At 33.0% G+C, this 18,782-nt stretch overlaps 1 protein-coding gene across 2 annotated transcripts in view; it reads right to left on the minus strand.

The window, feature by feature from the left end:
• The window catches only part of LOC145693320 (clavesin-1-like), a 47,213-nt gene that overhangs the window by 14,577 nt on the left and 13,854 nt on the right, over positions 1 to 18,782 (minus strand). For both annotated transcript variants that reach the window (XM_081769205.1, XM_081769206.1), the window contains exons 2-7: positions 18,053 to 18,201; positions 13,374 to 13,465; positions 7,469 to 7,622; positions 6,058 to 6,251; positions 4,621 to 4,731; positions 1,443 to 1,593 (exon numbers count right to left, since the gene is read on the minus strand). In XM_081769205.1, the coding sequence (XP_081625331.1) occupies positions 1,443 to 1,593; positions 4,621 to 4,731; positions 6,058 to 6,251; positions 7,469 to 7,622; positions 13,374 to 13,465; positions 18,053 to 18,185 (835 nt within the window). In that variant the 5' untranslated portion in view covers positions 18,186 to 18,201. The remainder of the gene's footprint in view (positions 1 to 1,442; positions 1,594 to 4,620; positions 4,732 to 6,057; positions 6,252 to 7,468; positions 7,623 to 13,373; positions 13,466 to 18,052; positions 18,202 to 18,782) is intronic.

Here is an 18,782-nt window from a genome sequence, read left to right on the forward strand (position 1 = left end):
AAAAATTAAGTTTCATATACATTTTTTATAGAAATGCTTAAGAATGAAGTATAATTCAAGGAACAGCATACTAAGGCATAATTTTGAAAAAAAAAAACATAATAAAGCATAATTCCAGGATGGAAAAATAAAGCATAATATATAGCTGTATAAAGCATAAAGTTGGTTGCCCTACGTCACCCACTTGTGATGTGTTGAATTGTTTCTGGATATATTTGATATTTTCTTATTTTATGACAACTTTGTCATAACCATCTTTTGTTATGACAATAAACATTTGTTAAAATGATGCTTTTTCAGAATGTGTTTTCAGTAATATTTCGTATATTTCACCTAGTTTTGCATTCCTTGCGTGAAGCCTTCTGTATCTGGATACTGGATTTCCCACTTTCATCAACTGGAATGTTCTGCCTTTTTGTCTACCTGTTCTTGGTTGACTTTTACGGACATCGTCCATGCTTATTATTATTATTATTATTTAAGGAATTGGGAATATTCCGTGATAAGTTTTTAATATTGTTAATTCATTTTTTACCCACCCTTCTCTAGAGGCTCAATAACTAACTGGCATCTTGGCCGTATATAACATGACAGCAGCTCTTGTTTTATTCGCATAGTAGTTTGGCCATTATATATACTTTTCTCGAGCTCAATTCTTGAATAAGAGATGGATGTCTTGATGTGTTCTGGCAGTAGCCAGCAGCCAGCCAAAATTTTGACGGAGCTTGCAAGGTTAACTGTTCCTGATAGAGAGCTGTAACAACCTCTATGTTACAAGATTGTTGACATTCTTTTATTGTTAAATAATTTTTATTAGGCCAAATTGTTCAAAGAGAAGGACCATATTTAGAGGTTTAGTACCGAATCTTTGGAATAAATTATTTTTTGGATACTCTGGATGAAGGGAATATTTTAGAATCCCCGGATTTTGGGTGATCTATATATACCAGCTGGAGTTTGAATGAGGCTTGCTGAACTTCTAAAGGTCAATCGCTTATTTGAATTATAGGACTGCTAGTCCTTGTTGCTATTAGAGGAAGACGTGCATGGGACAGTCCTTTGGATAGGCTTAATGATATCATAGATAGTTTAAGGAAATCCTCCTTTTCTTGTCTTTTTAAGTAATAAATTGGTGATTCAGAAAAGGTTATTTTTATATATATTTTCATATCCCACGATTATAACTTCTAAGTTACCATAATTGGGTATTAATCTATCACCGATTAATACCCAATTAACTGCTTGACCCTCGAAAACCCGATTTATTCAATGTTACACGTGTGTGTTTGTTATAATATATGTACAAAATAACGAGAAACGTAAACTAGGAAACCAGAGAAAGGAACCAAAAGATTTCAATAAAATAAACTTCTTGAACCAATTCAATATTGCAATAAACCTTAACTAAATTATGTTTTCATTTCTGTATATTGGAATCTTACCCTTTGGAACGTTATGATTCTTCAGCAGTTCCGGATACCAGTCATGTGTTGTGTAATTAATAGCTGGGAGATTCCCTCCATAGTTTTGTGGTAAACATTCGGGATCAATGAACTTGTGCAGAGATTTCATGTCATTGCCGTGGAAGAACAACTAAAAGGAAAATTATAGCACTTAGTATTACTTTCTATGCCAAAATATGATCACAAACGTTTAAAGACTAAACATAACAATAATAGTAATTTTTTCATGTTGTCGCCTGCTCTAATCAAGAAACATTACCTTTATTAAAGGCCTCTTGCTAATTCTGACTATCTGGTAGTTGCTGTTTAAACTACATAAATACTGGTTGGTACTATTATCGATCAGTGTACCATCAAATTGTTTGCCGCATTTCATGATTATCATTCGCAGCCTCAAAGGCTGGAAAACGACGTTAAAGTACCACCAACCAACTAAATATCTACAGTCAAAGCTGTAAACTTTGAAAACTTTTTTTCTTGAAGAATTATTTAGTTACTCTAATATCTCTAAAGTTAGGATACGGTAGGTAAAGTACTGAGTAAGAAAAATCATAAAATATCATATATTGAAAGCAATATATATATATATATATATATATATATATATATATATATATATATATATATATATATATATATATATATATATAATACGATCTAAAAAGCACTAAATAGCTTTCCAGTTGGATTATGTATGGTTAGCAAAGTTGGTAGTTGGTTTATGTTACAATTCATTTCAGGATTTCTAGACATGAGGTTCGCTACTTCTCTTTAACTTAAATACAAACACCAAAGAATTTTGTACTATCAATCAGGAATCGAATCAAAAACCACAAATATCAAACACAGGCTATACAAGAGCCAAAGATTATAATACCAAAATAGTTTAATGCACTAATATTCATTATAGGTCACTTTTTCTCTATGAAACTTTTTTCTTTACTTTTAGTTTTGGTCAGGGGCGGATCCAGGGGGGCGATCGCCCCCTCAGAAAAGGAAACTTTCTTTTATATGTGTATATATAAATAAAACCCATCCCAAAGTTTGGAGCCCTTAAAAGTAACAGTATGACAACCCACTGGCCCCCCAGAAGTCGGTCCTGGATCCGCCCCTGGTTTTGGTGCAATAGGATGTTAATCCGAAGAGATGCAGGTATATATTCTGAATTACTTTTTCCCCGACTTTGATGGTTCTGAAAGAAGGATAATGTTTTTCACGCATATGAATACATATATTTGTGTATATTTGTAGTTTCCTTTCTTCCCACGCAGAACTCAAACAAATACCTTGATTTAGTTTGATGAATAAGATGTTGATAAAATCGTCAGTCTCAGAGTAAACTCAGTATAAGGCGTTACGTAAAATTTAATGTTGTTAATGCTTAACATTATGTGGTTAAAACGCAAAAATAAGCACAAGTTAAATATTTCATGTGAAACACTCCTAATGAAAGTAATCGGAGAGGGGATTTCATAATATGTACTTTAAGTAGGTAAAACAAATGAAGGAGTCAATCACCTATTTAATCAAATAAGCAATATATTAGAAAACTGTATTGCTTTTTTAAATTAATAATTTTATAATGCAATCATAGATAGTTTTATAGGAAAATATAATATAATATAATAATATACTGAGATAAGGCATTTATTGCTGTAATTTCGCCATGTAAAGGAATAGAAATAAATTCATATAGACCCCTGGTACTATTGTGTGAAGTAAACTTGTTTGGGAGAAAATGTTGCAGCTTTGATGCATTTATTATCTTTGATGCAAGGACTACGGTGGCTCAATGGTAGAGCGCTCACATCTGGTGCACGGGATTCCTGGTTCAATTCCAGCTTGCCCCAAGTGGGCTTTGTAGTACACAAACCGTATGCATGGGTTTTCTTGGAGTTCTTCGTTTTCTCCCACTTTCATCATTCTTCCATTTTATTCATTCTCATCATCATTGTCTCCTTTAGCCTACATGGCATAATCGTGGAACTTGAAACAAATATTTCATCTTATATTTTATGTTTTATCTCTGATACTACCAACGCTTTTTAAAAATGTTTACTTAACATGTTCTTTGCTACATCCATTCCACTTCACTTCTAGCATGGTCCATTGACCAAATTTGAACATATTGTGAGGTACACTATATGTAAAATATTAATTTCTTTATTTCCTTTACTTCTTAACTTGCATTCACAAGAAGAAACAAAAATATATGGAAAAACTATTTTCGAAAGGGTGAAGTGTTTTTCTGAAGCTATTTACGAAAAGTATGTAACTGTGTTTGTTTAACTAAGAGACTCCAGATTAAATACCTTCATGAAAGAGATTTAGTATAGAGACCTGTGGAACAATTACAAAACTCACCCAGAAAAATAAGTCGACAACAAATGCGTGCAACTGAATTACAAAGTTTCATTGACCCAAATTAATTATTGAGTAATATTTTCACTTTCAGGAATATAATACATGCGGGTTGAAACAACGTTCGTCAGCTTGCTAATTTTCTGAAATATATTAAATGCTGTGTACACATTGCACATTTAATCTACAGAGTCCACAAATTTTGCAAAATGTGTCGTTCAGAACAGCATTTGCTTCTATTACTTCAGATATGTGATGTGATAGACTACAAGTGAGGAATTTTGTTTATTTTCTATAAATAACACCTACAGTACATCATTACTTGCTTAAAAGTATATTTAACTTTAAAAATACGTTCATACCCTCTGAGAATGTCTTATAAATACCTAACCTTCAAATAGGTAAACTGATCCCAGTACATGTTCGTGTAAATTTGAAGAACCAAAAACTAGTCTGGTGTGATCAATCCAAATAGGAAATATACGCGATTGTTATCTTATGATACATGTAACAATTTCATTAACAATGTTTACAAATTTGAATACAGTAACAATATGCATCATAAAAATTAAATGTCATTAACATAGAAACCTATGAAGTAAAAAACCACACTTTGTAATCTTTTGGGGAAAAGTGCGTTCATTTGAACTTCTAATGAACCAAAAATTTGCCCATTTTCAACCGCACTTATCTCAAAGGTACGCTATACTTAGAATTATTTTCTTAAGGTCGAATTAAAAATTGTCGTATAAACATGTGTGTTTGTATATATGGTAGGAAAGAAAGGAATACTTACTCTGCTTTTTAGCTTAGCCTTAATAAATGGCTTGAATAATTGGTAAACCAATCTAAATATAAACGGCTGCTTTACTATATGGACATTCTTTAAACGCAATGGCATTGCGTCCTGTAAAGATATTAACGTGGAAGATTTTATCAGTCACTCAACATAAAATTATATTTTAAAATACTATGTGTATTATAAAATTTATATTCATCTCAATTTCAACTTTAGTTTAATGCTAGTTCCTTAAGTCATCCATTACTTTAATAAATCATTTTCTACAATTATACTGCTGTGATTGATTCGCAAAGCGAAGATGTGAGTCTCTTTACACTTTTTAATCATAAAATATGCCTTTAACTCCTAAATCGCCGAGTGAAATTTTCAAAATTTCATAACAAGAGTCCACTTGATACTAGATAATTTTTCGTTACACTGGCAGATTTCTATGGTTTCCTCTCAATAATACATAAAATAATATTTATTTTATTAATTAGTATTGATTCAATTGTTAGAATTCTATAATATGAAACAGCCTTCTTTAGCATAATGGTTATATTGTTCAATATTATTTTATTCACAAAAAATATACTCAAAAAGGACTGGAGAGCATCATGTGTCTATTCCATGTTGTATACGTATGTTCTTATTGTTAATAGAGATCAAACTCCTTACAACAATAAGAACATACGTATACAATTTATCTGTAAAATATATAGCTTACTTGCAAAGAACCAGATTCAAGTTATGGAAACCTACGTAATATCCACTTCAAGTACTCAGATATAGTTCTTGTTTTCTGCCTTCGAAAATAACGCACCTGGAGTGGACATTTCATTTGCACCAACCTAATAGTTCAATAATTCATAATTGTATTGAAATTCTTTAATCAGCTAGCACATATTCTGTGCTACATTACAACTTAATTTCAAATATTAGTTTACTTACATTTACCATCCGTAAATTAATATAGATTGATCTACAACTTGAAATTGAACCCGGACGTATGTACAGTAATAACAAGCATTATGTATTCATATAAACTAATGGATGTATCAATATAGTACAGCGATATAGAAAATGACATACTATACAATACTAAGTTCCAATAACGCCAAAATAAATATTTATCTTGAGTTTCTACTGCAAACGATGAAGCGTAATGAAGAACCTTGGCCTATATACAATGTTGCTTTGTAAATTCTCACTTTCTCCTACTATACGTAACATAGGAAAGTATCCAACTGTTCTTGAATCAAATCTGTGGCTGTTTAACCAAGAAAATCACTCAGTAAACACTGTCTCATTTCTGTTGTTCTACATAATGACGTCACGAGCATCCAACATCTCAATCTTGTACATGCTGAACAACAAGCATTGTATTATGCATATATTGCGAAACTAATATGGTGTACGCCTGAATGCTTTTAAAAGATTTTTTTCACATACCTGAATGAATTCCAACAACCTCATTGCAAACCCCGGTGTAAACGCTGTCACTTGCTTCATGCTGAGGCCATCGAAATCCAACATAACAACAACACCAGCAATTTGAGTCTTTGGTTCAAACACAGCGAACTCATGGAAAAGATAAATTAAACTAAAGACGTCGTCTATGGCTACTTTCTTAGGATCCCATGTATCTGTGGGAGGAAACAATAATCAGAAAATGTAAATAAGAAGTACCCTACTAATTGCTATGAACTATTGGACGATAAGAACCAAAATGAACTAATAACTATATTGAGAGAAATTTGCATTAGATAATTCAAATGTCTTTGTAAGTCTAAAGGATCTGCTTTAAAAAATACACATATTTTCATTCTGGTCTTCCTGTAAAATAAAATATCTTAAGTATAAATATTCAGAATTTAAGAAAATAACTAAAATTCAACCGGTATGATACATACATTACAAAGAATATAGGTCTCACTCGAAAAAGTTAAATTCTAGTCACATGGAAAGCTCACGTGGTCCAGACGACATTACTTAGCAGGCTAAGCCGCATGTATGATCTTGGTGCTGTGCTGAAAGACGATAAACTGCAGAAACTAAACTTAGTTAAACTTTTGAGGAAAATACAACTCTCATGATATTTACATGGACTTACTCCGAGTTCCATTCCCGGTGGCAACACTAAATTGTAGTTCATGCCTCATATAGACTCGGTGGTAAAAAGAGACGTTAAGCTCTACTTATTCTCGCAACTAACTTGACGATAATAAAATAATGAAGATATTGTCGTAAGATTGTCATAATGTCAGGATATAAGGAAAAATTCAAATGTACAATCTGGAACAATAATCATATTTTGTGTATGAACAAATTAGACACGAACTTCATTTTCTTTTCTTAATATCCGCACATAGTACCACGTTTTCCCTACTCGCTTATGTATTATCTTCTCCAAATGAAATTTCAGTAGCTTTCACTACGAAAAATTTAAATTTTTGTTTCCTGTTGAGAATAATTCAGTGTTGTTCTTTCTTAACTGCTCTCAAGAAGAAAAAAGAATCATAAATGTCACGAACAAAACATATCAAAGACCTTTTAATTTAAGGTAGTTTGACTTTTCTATGTCTAATTTATGCGAGTTATAATAGAATTGTGTTTAGAGAGGTTTGAAGGATGGGGAAATCGTAGCGCCATCTATGTGTCATTTTCCAATTGTATTTTACTATATTAACCTTAAAGTATGTGTAACCATAGTTATTACATAAAGTAACTAAAGTACTTTCCAAGTATTACCATTTAATACATGTTTTTAAGGTTTAGAAATATATCCCTAGTAGCTATTTCTAATATAGTACTGTTAAACTTTTAAAAAATTATTTTGTTCAATCTAATCTTTACAACTTACCTCCAACTTTAACGAGCAATATTCTTCTACCGAATTGATCTCTATCCTTTAGTACATTTACTAAGTCTTCCTTCATAAGAGCCTCCATTTTGCTTATTGATAATCCTGCTACTATTTGGGCGTTTCTTTCCTTGAAGTCTAAACATCTTTTAATCTAGAAAATAAAATAATCATTTTGATATTTAACACGTGAAAGGAAAACAACATTGATTTTTGAATTCATTTTATTTGTAAATTGTTCGATTCAGAAGCAAATTGCCGCGATGTATTAAGCTCACATACTCTCAACTACTAAAATTTGCCTGATTAGCAAATGTACCTATCTAATTTCGAAAATAGGACTACAACCTAAATCAAGCTCCAATTGCGTAAATAGAACTCAAGCATGATACAGTAATCTACACATATTTGTACTATGTACAGTATTTTGTAGTGAGTATACTGGTTCAAAATTGTTTTAAATTTAATGCATGTTGTACAATTTGATCATATTTAGCTCGTCATACTTTATTTCAATAAAGCTTTTATATCTATCTCTCTCTCTCTCTCTCTCTCTCTCTCTCTCTCTCTATATATATATATATATATATATATATATATATATATATATATATAGTAGATAGATAGATAGGTATAGATATAGATATAAAGAAAATTGTACACCTAAGGAAATACATAATAAATTAAAAACTGCTTATGTGGACACTGTAATGGACATGAGCAATGTGCTACGTTGGGAGAAGTGCTAGTTTAGAAACAGCAAAACAGAAATTGCAGATAAACGAGAAGCGGACGACCGACAGCATCTGTCACAGATCCAGGTCGAGAAAGTGCTGATAAATTGATTCGAGAAGACAGGCGCATTACAGTTCAGAATGTTGCTGGTGGATTGAAGGATTGAGAGTCCAAGAATAGTTACTGATTTGGGATATCACAAAGTCACAGATTCAATGACTTGGATGAAGCTAAAACAACATTAAAAATTATCAAGAAGCAAACAACTGGATTTTTCGAAAATGGTTTTGAAGCCTGGTTTCGACGAAGGCGCAAATGTGTTCAAAGTATTGAGACTATGTTGAACAGTAGTTTTCTGTAGAGAACAGTTTCACAGAGGATATTACTTTTTGATGATTCACCCTCATATATATCTATATGTATCTATCTATTCATATATATATATATATATATATATATATATATATATATATATATATATATATATATATATATATACACTATAACTTTTGAATAATTAGTTTTAGCAGTGAGCTAAATATGGTATAAACCATTACGTTTGCTTATCAATACATTTTGGGCAACTTTACGAATCATAGATTTGTTTACGTTTGACCTTAATATACTAGTCAGGTCAAAGAAAGAAAATATTTCGCTGTATAATACGTAGCTTTAGCCCTGCCATTACATGCAACAATTGTCATATAAAAACTAAGAATTATATAAGATCGCTAAAAAAATATATGCCTATGTAGTTTGAACTTTAATTATAATTGCAAAAATATGAAACGATGATAACTCGTGTGAAAGTGTCTTGTGCTTCATTACTTTAAAAATTAATAAGTTGTAAATACAATGTTAACTATGCGTCGGGAAAACGTCGAAAAGTATTTTTTTTATTACTTCAGCAGCATGATGTTGTCTATAACATGTTATCACAATACCCCTTAAATCTGTGGAATATTATAAAGTAGGAGCAAGTGTATATCAAAATAACAGATTTTTATGTGTAATTCAAGACAACTTTATGTTAATCCTTATCTTAAAATATCAAAATGTTATAATTTTTCAATTTAGATCCTTATTCAAAAGTTTCCAATTGGCATTCTTAAATTCTTATGTTTTTATAACTTACTTTGAATTGATAAGTTTTGGAAATCAGTTTAAACAATGCATATACTGATCCAATGTATTGATAAATAACCAAAAAGAAGAAAGATGAAACATCTTTAAAGTTAGAGCGGAAAACTAAATAAGTATTTTATACAAGCAGAGGTGTACCGAACTCGAAGGATCTACATTGCTACAGGGTTTGTCCGAGAAGTTCCTGGAATGATGTTTTGTAGTTAGCAATACTGGCTGAAGGGGCTGAGCTTCGGGCAGAGAAGTTGGTAGGGGACCTAAGCTTGGAAACGAGACTGGTATCAGTCACCTACTGGCAGTTGTTGAGGCATAGTCGCGCTCAGCGCAGTGGTATCTACTGCACCCTCGTCGAGCAAAACATGGACCAGTTTTTGGAGCAGCGTTATGCAATCAAATTTTGTGTGAAACTGGGTAAAAATGGGGTGAAGACGCTCGAAATTCTTCGGAAAACGTATGGTACGGAGCGATGAAAAAAGCCACTTTCATGTGGAACAAGCGGTTTTGGGAAGGTCGGGAGTCCATCAACGACGACGACCGCTCGGCGTCTGAAACTAAATTTGCGACAATTGAATCTTACACCATGACAACGCATCAACCCACACCGCGCTCATTGTCTCCGAGTTGCTGGCCAAAATGAGTGTGGCAACGCTACCTCAGCCACCGTACAGCCCCTATCTGGCACCAGCAGATTTATTTTTGTTGCCATGGATAAAAAGAAACCATGAAAGGAACTCGGCATGGGACGCTGGAGGTGGCAGCGACGACCTCACTGAAGGATATTCCCGTTGACGACTTCTAGGACGCCTTCAATGATTGGATGAAGCGTTAGTAACGGTGCATCGAAGCAGGGGGAGAATACTTTGAAAAGTTCTGGAAGATTGTAAACTGATATTGGAAAGATTGTGGAAAGATTGTAAAGTGAAAAGATTATAAACTGATATTGAATAAATGATTTTTTAAAAATCATTCCAGAAACTTTTGGGAGAAACTCTGTGTACAAATCTATCCCATTGAAGAGTTTGAAATGAGCTTCAGAACGTAGTTAGTACCTATTTTGAACTGGATATTTATAATGTCAACTAGAATAAAATGCATCTCCTAAGGGAGTTCAATATTATGCTAAAAACACAGTATCTCAGGAAACACCCCATGTATGGGAGACAAAGCTTGGGATGTAAATTCATTAAAAATTATTATTGAATACATATCCGAATATTTTCGAAAATTCTGCTTCTAATGGAAGAGGAGGGAGGCAAAGAGGATATACAGTACGAACTGTTGTTTAAGACATACAATTTCTTGTATTTTATCCGAATAACGCTGGGTACTACCTTAACTAGTCACAAAATAGGATCTACACTAATAATAATAATAATAATAATAAAGGTACATAATTGATACAGAAAACACACACAAAACATTCTATCCGTGAAACTGCAGAATAAAAGCTTGAACACACATTTTTATTGTCGACATACTCCTTTTACCTTATAGACTCAAATGATAAACAAAATTAAAATAAAACACTGAGTGAATCTGCAGAGTAAACCACTTAAGAATAAAAGAAACGAAAGAAACAAAAATGAAAGTAAATGAAAAATAAACTGTCAACGTGATATCACAAAGTTAACAGATTAGTCAAACAGAACTTAATTAGTGCGTAATTTTCTATGGTAAATGTGTTTATTAGTGGTTGCCAAGCTATATACAAGTATACACACTGGATATGCATTGTTGTTGTGCGCTAGTTTAATCGACATGATTGAGTGGCTCGGGCGAGCATAATCACAAGCGTCACTTCCGGCGAAATTGAGTTAATAGGTGGAATGAGTTATGATCGAACCACATAACAGTATGTAGGTAATTTTATTTCGGAAATATACCTGCAGATAGCAGCGGAAATTTGTTTTGGTATGTGTTATTCCATTCCATAGTCAGCCTTCTTTTACAGTTTGCTCGAACGCTAAAAATGTGGCATACCATTACGTTCGCTCAAGTTGCTCAATCGTTGGCCACAGACAATCAAAATGGCGATCACCTATAACATGTGGATGATTTTATGAATGCTGTATACGAACAGTGCTTGCCTAGAAATCTCTCCAATGACAATGGGGGTGTAGGTGTACACGGTAGTGCCATTTCAGATTTTGCTTGGTGGAAGACCTTCCAATAACTTACAAGTAAAGTTTCACGTTTGTCCCATTATTATTGTAAAAAGGTCAGTCAAAAAGTTTCCGGAATGTTGTTCTAGTTTTGGAATTTGTGATGCAATTCCACTATATCTCGCACAGTGCAGTCCTTACGTCACCTAGTTATGAACATGCCAAGTGTGAACAGATCATAACAGTCAGTTTACGAGTAGTATAGCTAAACGGAGGAGCACGTGGTGATCAGTTGATGCAATATCGCGGTCCAAACAATACAAAAACATCAAGTTCGTGTGCAAATTGGGGAAATGCTTCAGATACTTACTTTGATAGCCTTAAAATCCATTTACAGTGTGAGTAGGGTGACCAAATCGTCAACTAGAAAAAACGGGACAACTTTCTACTTTTGGATAGGTTACTCCCCTAAATATATATATTTTGCATCTCCGTTCTCTATCTTTCTCTCTCTGTATCTCTCACCAAAAAAAAAAAAAAAAAGGACAAATTTACACTTTTTCGTTTTAAAACCTATTGAAAAGGTTGTGGAATTAATTAAATAACAAGTAACTATCAGCAACTAACAAAAAATGAAATTTTGAAAGCATTAATAAAAATATATGAAACATTTATCAATATCTGTCAATCAACAAAATATGTCACCGGCAGAATTTAAACAAACTACTCTCAGCATCTCATTCCAACTCCCTTTATTTTCTTTTTCTTATTTTAAACATTATTTCACTTACAGTTAGTTTTCTTTTTACTTTCAGTTTTATAGTTCTATACTTTTGTTCCCCTTTCGTAAATGGAGCTCCCTCGTGGCTAAGCGGTTAGCGTACGCGCCTTTGGCGTGGGAGACCCGGGTTCAATTCCCGGCAGGAGCTCATGTGGTTCGGATTCCACGTTAATCAGTAGGTCCACGTCTCATATAGCCTCGCTGCTGAACGGGACGCTAAACTAAAATCACCTCACCCACCCTTTCGTAAATGAAAGTACGTTATATCTTAATCAAATCACGGAAACAATGTACTGTACTGATGACAGCGCCTCAATCTTCCACCGCCCGAAACAGAGAGTAAAAACAGCTTACATTTGTTCTTGATAATACTTTCAGCCCCTTGCGCTGTCGTCTGCGGAGTGGGGAGGCCTAGGAGGGAAAACAGTGCAGCCACCACATCCAATATCGCAAACGTCGTAATGACATTGCTTAGTAATTAGACATATTCCAATATAATCATATAGCTTAGGAAATAATAATATAAATTAGAAAAAATTAGATTGGGAATTCTTTTTTTACCCAATGTACGTAAATACGGGACATTTTGGCGTCCCGGGAAAATTTTTCGGGGCACCGGGAATGGTAGTGAAAAAACGGGACAATCCCGTTTTTACGGGACGGTTGGTCACCCTAAGTGTGAGTGCTGTAAGGAAAACAGTACTGATATCCGTTTCACCACCATAAAAGACATCAAAACAAACGCGAACTTGGGAAAATACCAAAAGAGGACTTCCGTCGCTGTTTTCAGCAATGGCAGGAGCGGTGGAGCAAGTGTGTGTGTGTTCCGAAGGTACCTACTTTGAAGGCGACAAAGTAAATTGTACCTATATTGTGATAGTAAAGAGCTACAACAAAATTCCGGGAACTTTTTGACTGTTCCTCGTATATAATTATCTTATTGATAAAAATGTCTATAAATATCAAACTCAGGGGAGGCAATTGCCCCTCATTAAGCCCCAAATGACGCCATTGTATGTAGATCTTACAAAATGTTCTACTGTTTTGATCAATTACAATGTGTTCGTTTTAGAGCTATTATTAGCTGTGAAAAATGTTTTCAGTTCAGTGTCTCCTTCTCAAGATACACAAATGAAACACTTACCAACGCTAGAGCACTGTCTGGGTAGTATTTTGTAGGACGCAAAAATAAAGTAAGGAACTCGTCATCATCTCGTAATATGATATTGTCCTCATCTAAAAATAAAAAAAAAGCATATTTTATAATATAGTTATTAAATAGTAGGTAATGACATATGAAATACGAAGTTGAGTTTAGCGAGGTTACCAGTAACAGGTACACAATGAAAAGATCATTCCCGTATCAAATCTAAGAGGCTACTGACAACTGGAATGCACCAAATTTTATCAATTTGCAGAAAATAATTTACTATTCGTGTCAAAATATTTATTATTGTTATTATTATTTTAAAATATTTGGATTGTTTCTAGGTTGTTTGCATAAAACAGACAAGACGTATGGAACGTGAAGAGGACTATTGAAATGTCAAACTAAATCCGTGACCTAATTTCGGAAAATATAGTTCAAGACAGCTATTATGTTCTTGCTTAGTATGTGCTTAGTATACATATATATATATATATATATATATATATATATATATATATATATATATATATATATATATGACATTTTGTTTAAACTACACTACGTATCAATACTAGCTGTGAATAAACACTGCAACCTGATTTAAGTAAATAATTGTGTTTGAAAAAAGAGAAAAAAGTCTTAGAAAGCGGATAAAAAAGAAAATATAATTTTAGACCAATTTTGATTGATAAGGGCAAAAGCATAGAATGTTTCACGTGATCAACCAAGGATAATGATTATTGAAACAATAGATAAAATAATTATTATCAGTCAACTATCCGTGTTCACTGTTTTCACAAAGGATTTTTCCCTGCTTTGGCTGGGAACAGAGTACGGTACTAATTCCAACGTTCAGCTTACGACCTTGAAACTGTTTGGAAGTAATGACACAACGACCGTAACACAAGACTAATGCCGGTAATTCTTATTCAGCGAACTTTTCATAAGTGAATGACACCTTTGTCTTATGCACTGCAAGAACAGATAATAATAATAATAATAATAATAATAATAATAATAATAATAATAATAATAATAATAATAATAATAATAATAATAATAATAATAATAATAATAATAAAACTAACTCTATGGCCTATGGAACCCGAAGGTTCAATGCTGCATTTACAAAAGCTCTCCATTGACTTGTGTTCTTAGCTAACTGAATCCACTTTCTACTTTTTTCCCCCTATTTCTGCGAGATCCATCTTAATATTGTCCACATTTGCGCCTATGTCTTCCTAATGGTCGTTGTCTGATTGGATTTTCAGTTAAAACTTTGAAAAAGTTCGTACTTTCTTCCATTCTAGCGACGCGACCTGCCCACTTGGGCCTCTTGGACTTGACGACCCTAACGATGTTTGGTAAATGGTATAAATTATGCAGTTCCTCGTCATGAAGTTTCCACCATTCTCCACTTCCGTTCTTTTTGGGTTCGAATATTCGTCTCAAGAATTTATTGTCAAATACTTTCGGTGTGCGTTCTTCTCTCAGAGTAAGCGACCGTGTTTCGCAACCATACAGTTCAACAGACATTATTAACATTTTATATTGCGAAGACAAAATATATTGAATTGAATAATAAAACAATTTAGTCGACTTTTAATTTCTTCGTGGATATGATTATGGCTTATTAATATAGATTCTAGATATTTGAAAGTACCCACTTTGTCGAAAGTATTATTTAATATTTTGACACATCCATAATTTGCGCTATTACGATCTAGGCGAACTTTTTGGTGTTATTATAATATTATTATTAATTGAAGGTGGAGGAGAAGCAAAAAGGTATTGAGAGGCGAAAACTATTACTATTAGAATCCATCTGCAACAGACTACCGACTATCTGGCCTAATGTAGCAAACAGAATAGCAAAAAAGCCGGAAAGGACGGAATCCTATATCACTCACTTCCTCCTCTACCCATACCATTAATAACACATTTTTTTATACCAAAATCCGATCTTATTCATATTTTCTGACTTCTAAGTACAGGTCAGTATTTTATAAACTTTTTTTGTACTGTATTGTACGTTTCAAAAATTTATTACAGAAAAAGGCAATCCAAGAATAAATATGTTGTACGTAAACTTAAGATAAATTTTATGTCTAAATTGCAGGAAACATAAAAAAATGTGCACCGTATATACATACAATTTTAAATTAAACAAAAAGCCTAACTCATAAATAAATGATTTAAACTTGTTTCTTCTATTCATTGATAAATGATTACACAAATGTGAAAATGTAGACCTAATATATTCTAAACTTACTCCCTTTAATTTTTGAAAAGGTCCTTGATAGATAACTGGTTTTCCTTGTCAAAGTCACGCTATTATGAAGATGTTACAAGTTGAATAGATTATTCTAATATATATTTTTATATATACTCTGTGATTTTATGACGGAGGTTTTTTTCTCTTTTTCTTCCTTTTTTTTAAAAAAAAAACATGTTTAGAACTTGGCGGGATAGTTCAGAGTCTACTGAATTTACCTCCTTCTACTACATGAAGGTGGCAGAAACAGAAAATGGTAAAGAATAGTTACTTTTGAGGAATTAGATACTGGCACAGAAATGACAAAACCAAAACTATATTCCACTTGCTATTGGTATATATCTAACTTTGCAATACCAATGACAAGAGTTACTATACGTCCCGTTTTCACCAAGACAGTCCTCATTTGAAGGCACTTCTGGTGTCCTGCCGTTTCACGTATTGACCCGCGTTTCAGTCGTGACAATATTTCCGTCCCTTTTTGTCTGTTCTATCCTCATTGTAGTGGTCTAAATTATTATTTCAGGTGTTACTTACTTTTATATTAATAGCCACATATTTAATCTAACAAATAAAACACAGTTCTGGCCAGAGCAGAATGAAATATATTAAAAACTATACTTACAATCTTTTACAGTTTCAAGGACCTAACGTCCTCTTCATCAGACACCAACACTCTGATGTTTAATCTAAGTACACTTGAATATTGATAGTGCGCGCCACATCATAGCATATGGTTCAGTTTGGATCTAAGATGCATGTTATTTTCCTGACCATCGAAACTGATACGTTCAACAGAATTAAATAAAAATCTAAAATTCCGAAAGTCCCGCTTGTCAACTTCTACATTGGTTATCTATTAATGGTAACGGCCATCTTTCGGGTAGTTTTGAATCTTACAGAGAAAGAATATTTATTAATATTGAAAGTTTGTTTCAACTTTTCTATAATCTTTATTAATCTGCAGCTATTATTAATATTGTACGGCATAGGTACGTTAACATCAAGATGTTTCCGAATGTGTTTCTTGAAGGTGTTGTATAATGTATCATTTCACTTGATTATTGTTTGTTTTTGACATCGATTCATAACGCAACATCGAGGTTAAGAAAAGTGGGTCTACAACCAAAGATGTTAGAGGTAGATTAAAAAATTGGAAGAATGCTGTTATGGCAATTGATTTTATTTATTTATTTATTTGCAGAACAAACGACAGTAAAAGACTATATGGAGCTACTTCAGAAAGAAAATAGGGGAGAACGTACATTGTTTTATTATTTTCTGCAACTAAAACTTGGATTCGAATTGTTACTCTGATATCCGGGAAATTATGCGATTACCAGGGATAGAACACAGTTACACACTTACAGACTACATAATTATAAGCACTCATATTACTAATAATTAAGCGATGTCATAGGTCATTATAGCATTTGCGTGAGAGGAGCTCATGTGGTTCAGATTCCACGTTAATCAGTAGGTCAACGTTCATATAGCCTCACTGCTGAAAGGGGCGCTAAAATCAAATCAAATTCAAAAATTAGTGTAACAAATTTCATTTACAGGCAATTAATAATATTTTATTAAAATCATGTGCTTTTGCAACTAAAGAGACACATTCGTACAAACTACCAAAAATTATATTTAGGGGAGGAACGGAAGATTTGGATTGAGATGGTCAACGGCTCAGCTCAAGTATCAAATACATATTTATATTCAATAGCTTGAAACGTAACTAAAATATATTAAGCTTAATAGCACTGGAATTAAAGTTGTCTAGGAAACCCATACCTTTCCTGGGTATCCATTCTTAAAATCTTGATGTGATGGTAACAATGAACAGAATAACTTCAAAGCCAATTGCGAATACTATAGGATATTCTCAACAGCAATAGAATTGTAATATTCCAATCACTCTATAGTAATTCTATTCCTTTTAATACCTAGTTGGCAACAGTTACTTATTGAAGATGCTATCGGTAGTAGTTTTCAAGAACCTTACGTACTGTACTTTGTAAATAATGTGCAGTACCCTCGAGTTTAGAGGCTTCGGAAGCAATGGACTAAATCCGGAGTGACGGATTCAGTCTGAAAATTCCGGTTCTATACTAAAAATGTCAATTTAATCTACTATAATAGTGTATATTTACAGCGTACCAGGCGTTTTACGTTATAAGAATGAATAGTATATTTGTGGATACTAGCCATTGCAGACAGAAGTATTGGAAATTACGGACAATCGGCAGTAGCAGACCATAAATTGTCCCTTTTAGTCCGTTAAAACGAGGGAATGTATTGTCAAGTACTGTATAGGAAAATACTATACACACTTGCCAAAAGATTTCTTTAACTGTTACTGTGCATTTTATTTGAACTTTTTTTTTAAACAATAGCTTACCTTTCAACTTCTTCTTGAGTTCTTGCAATGCGTTCTCCACTACATCAGGTGTTTCTCGCAACTCCTTCCGAGCTACCTCTAACAATTCTGGAGTGGGTGGACTTCTATCTATTTGCAATCCGTTGTTAGCCATTTTTGAGCTAGTAGCCCTGATAATAAATTAATGAACAAAGTATATTATTTTATATTGTAACATGGAATTTTACAACAAACTAAAATTTAAGACATCTTTAAGTATAAGGGATTAAGCTGCATTTTCGTGTAAGACTTGAATACTTGAGTATAGGTAGAAAAGGATTCTAACTCTGATATGCCTTGCTACTGGATGTTTTCAGTCACAGGTTAATAATTCTAAAAAAAAATATGAACACGAGAATTACGTCATTGCATTAAAAATCATGAAATGAAAGTAAAATGAAATTTATAACTTTACGTCCCATGTTATGCCCTTCAGGTTAAACGGGACGGATAAAGTGGGATAAAACGGTAAAACTACGAAAAAATCACGAACACGATGTTGTCCACCATAAATTCACTTAGCGTAGAATCGAACCAGGGTAAGCGATATACAACTGAGCTTTCATTAAGTTTTATTATACTTATTGGAGATAAAATGTAATACAACTTTGTGTTCGAAGTTTGAATCATATTGGTTGGCAGAGTGAACGATCCCTTGTTCAATTCTAGATTGTATGAGTATTTTAATCAATTTATTTATAAATTAATTCAA

This window comes from Thermobia domestica, chromosome 8 (genome assembly GCF_964235325.1).
Source record: "Thermobia domestica chromosome 8, izTheDome1.hap1.1, whole genome shotgun sequence".
Lineage (NCBI taxonomy): Eukaryota > Metazoa > Arthropoda > Insecta > Zygentoma > Lepismatidae > Thermobia > Thermobia domestica.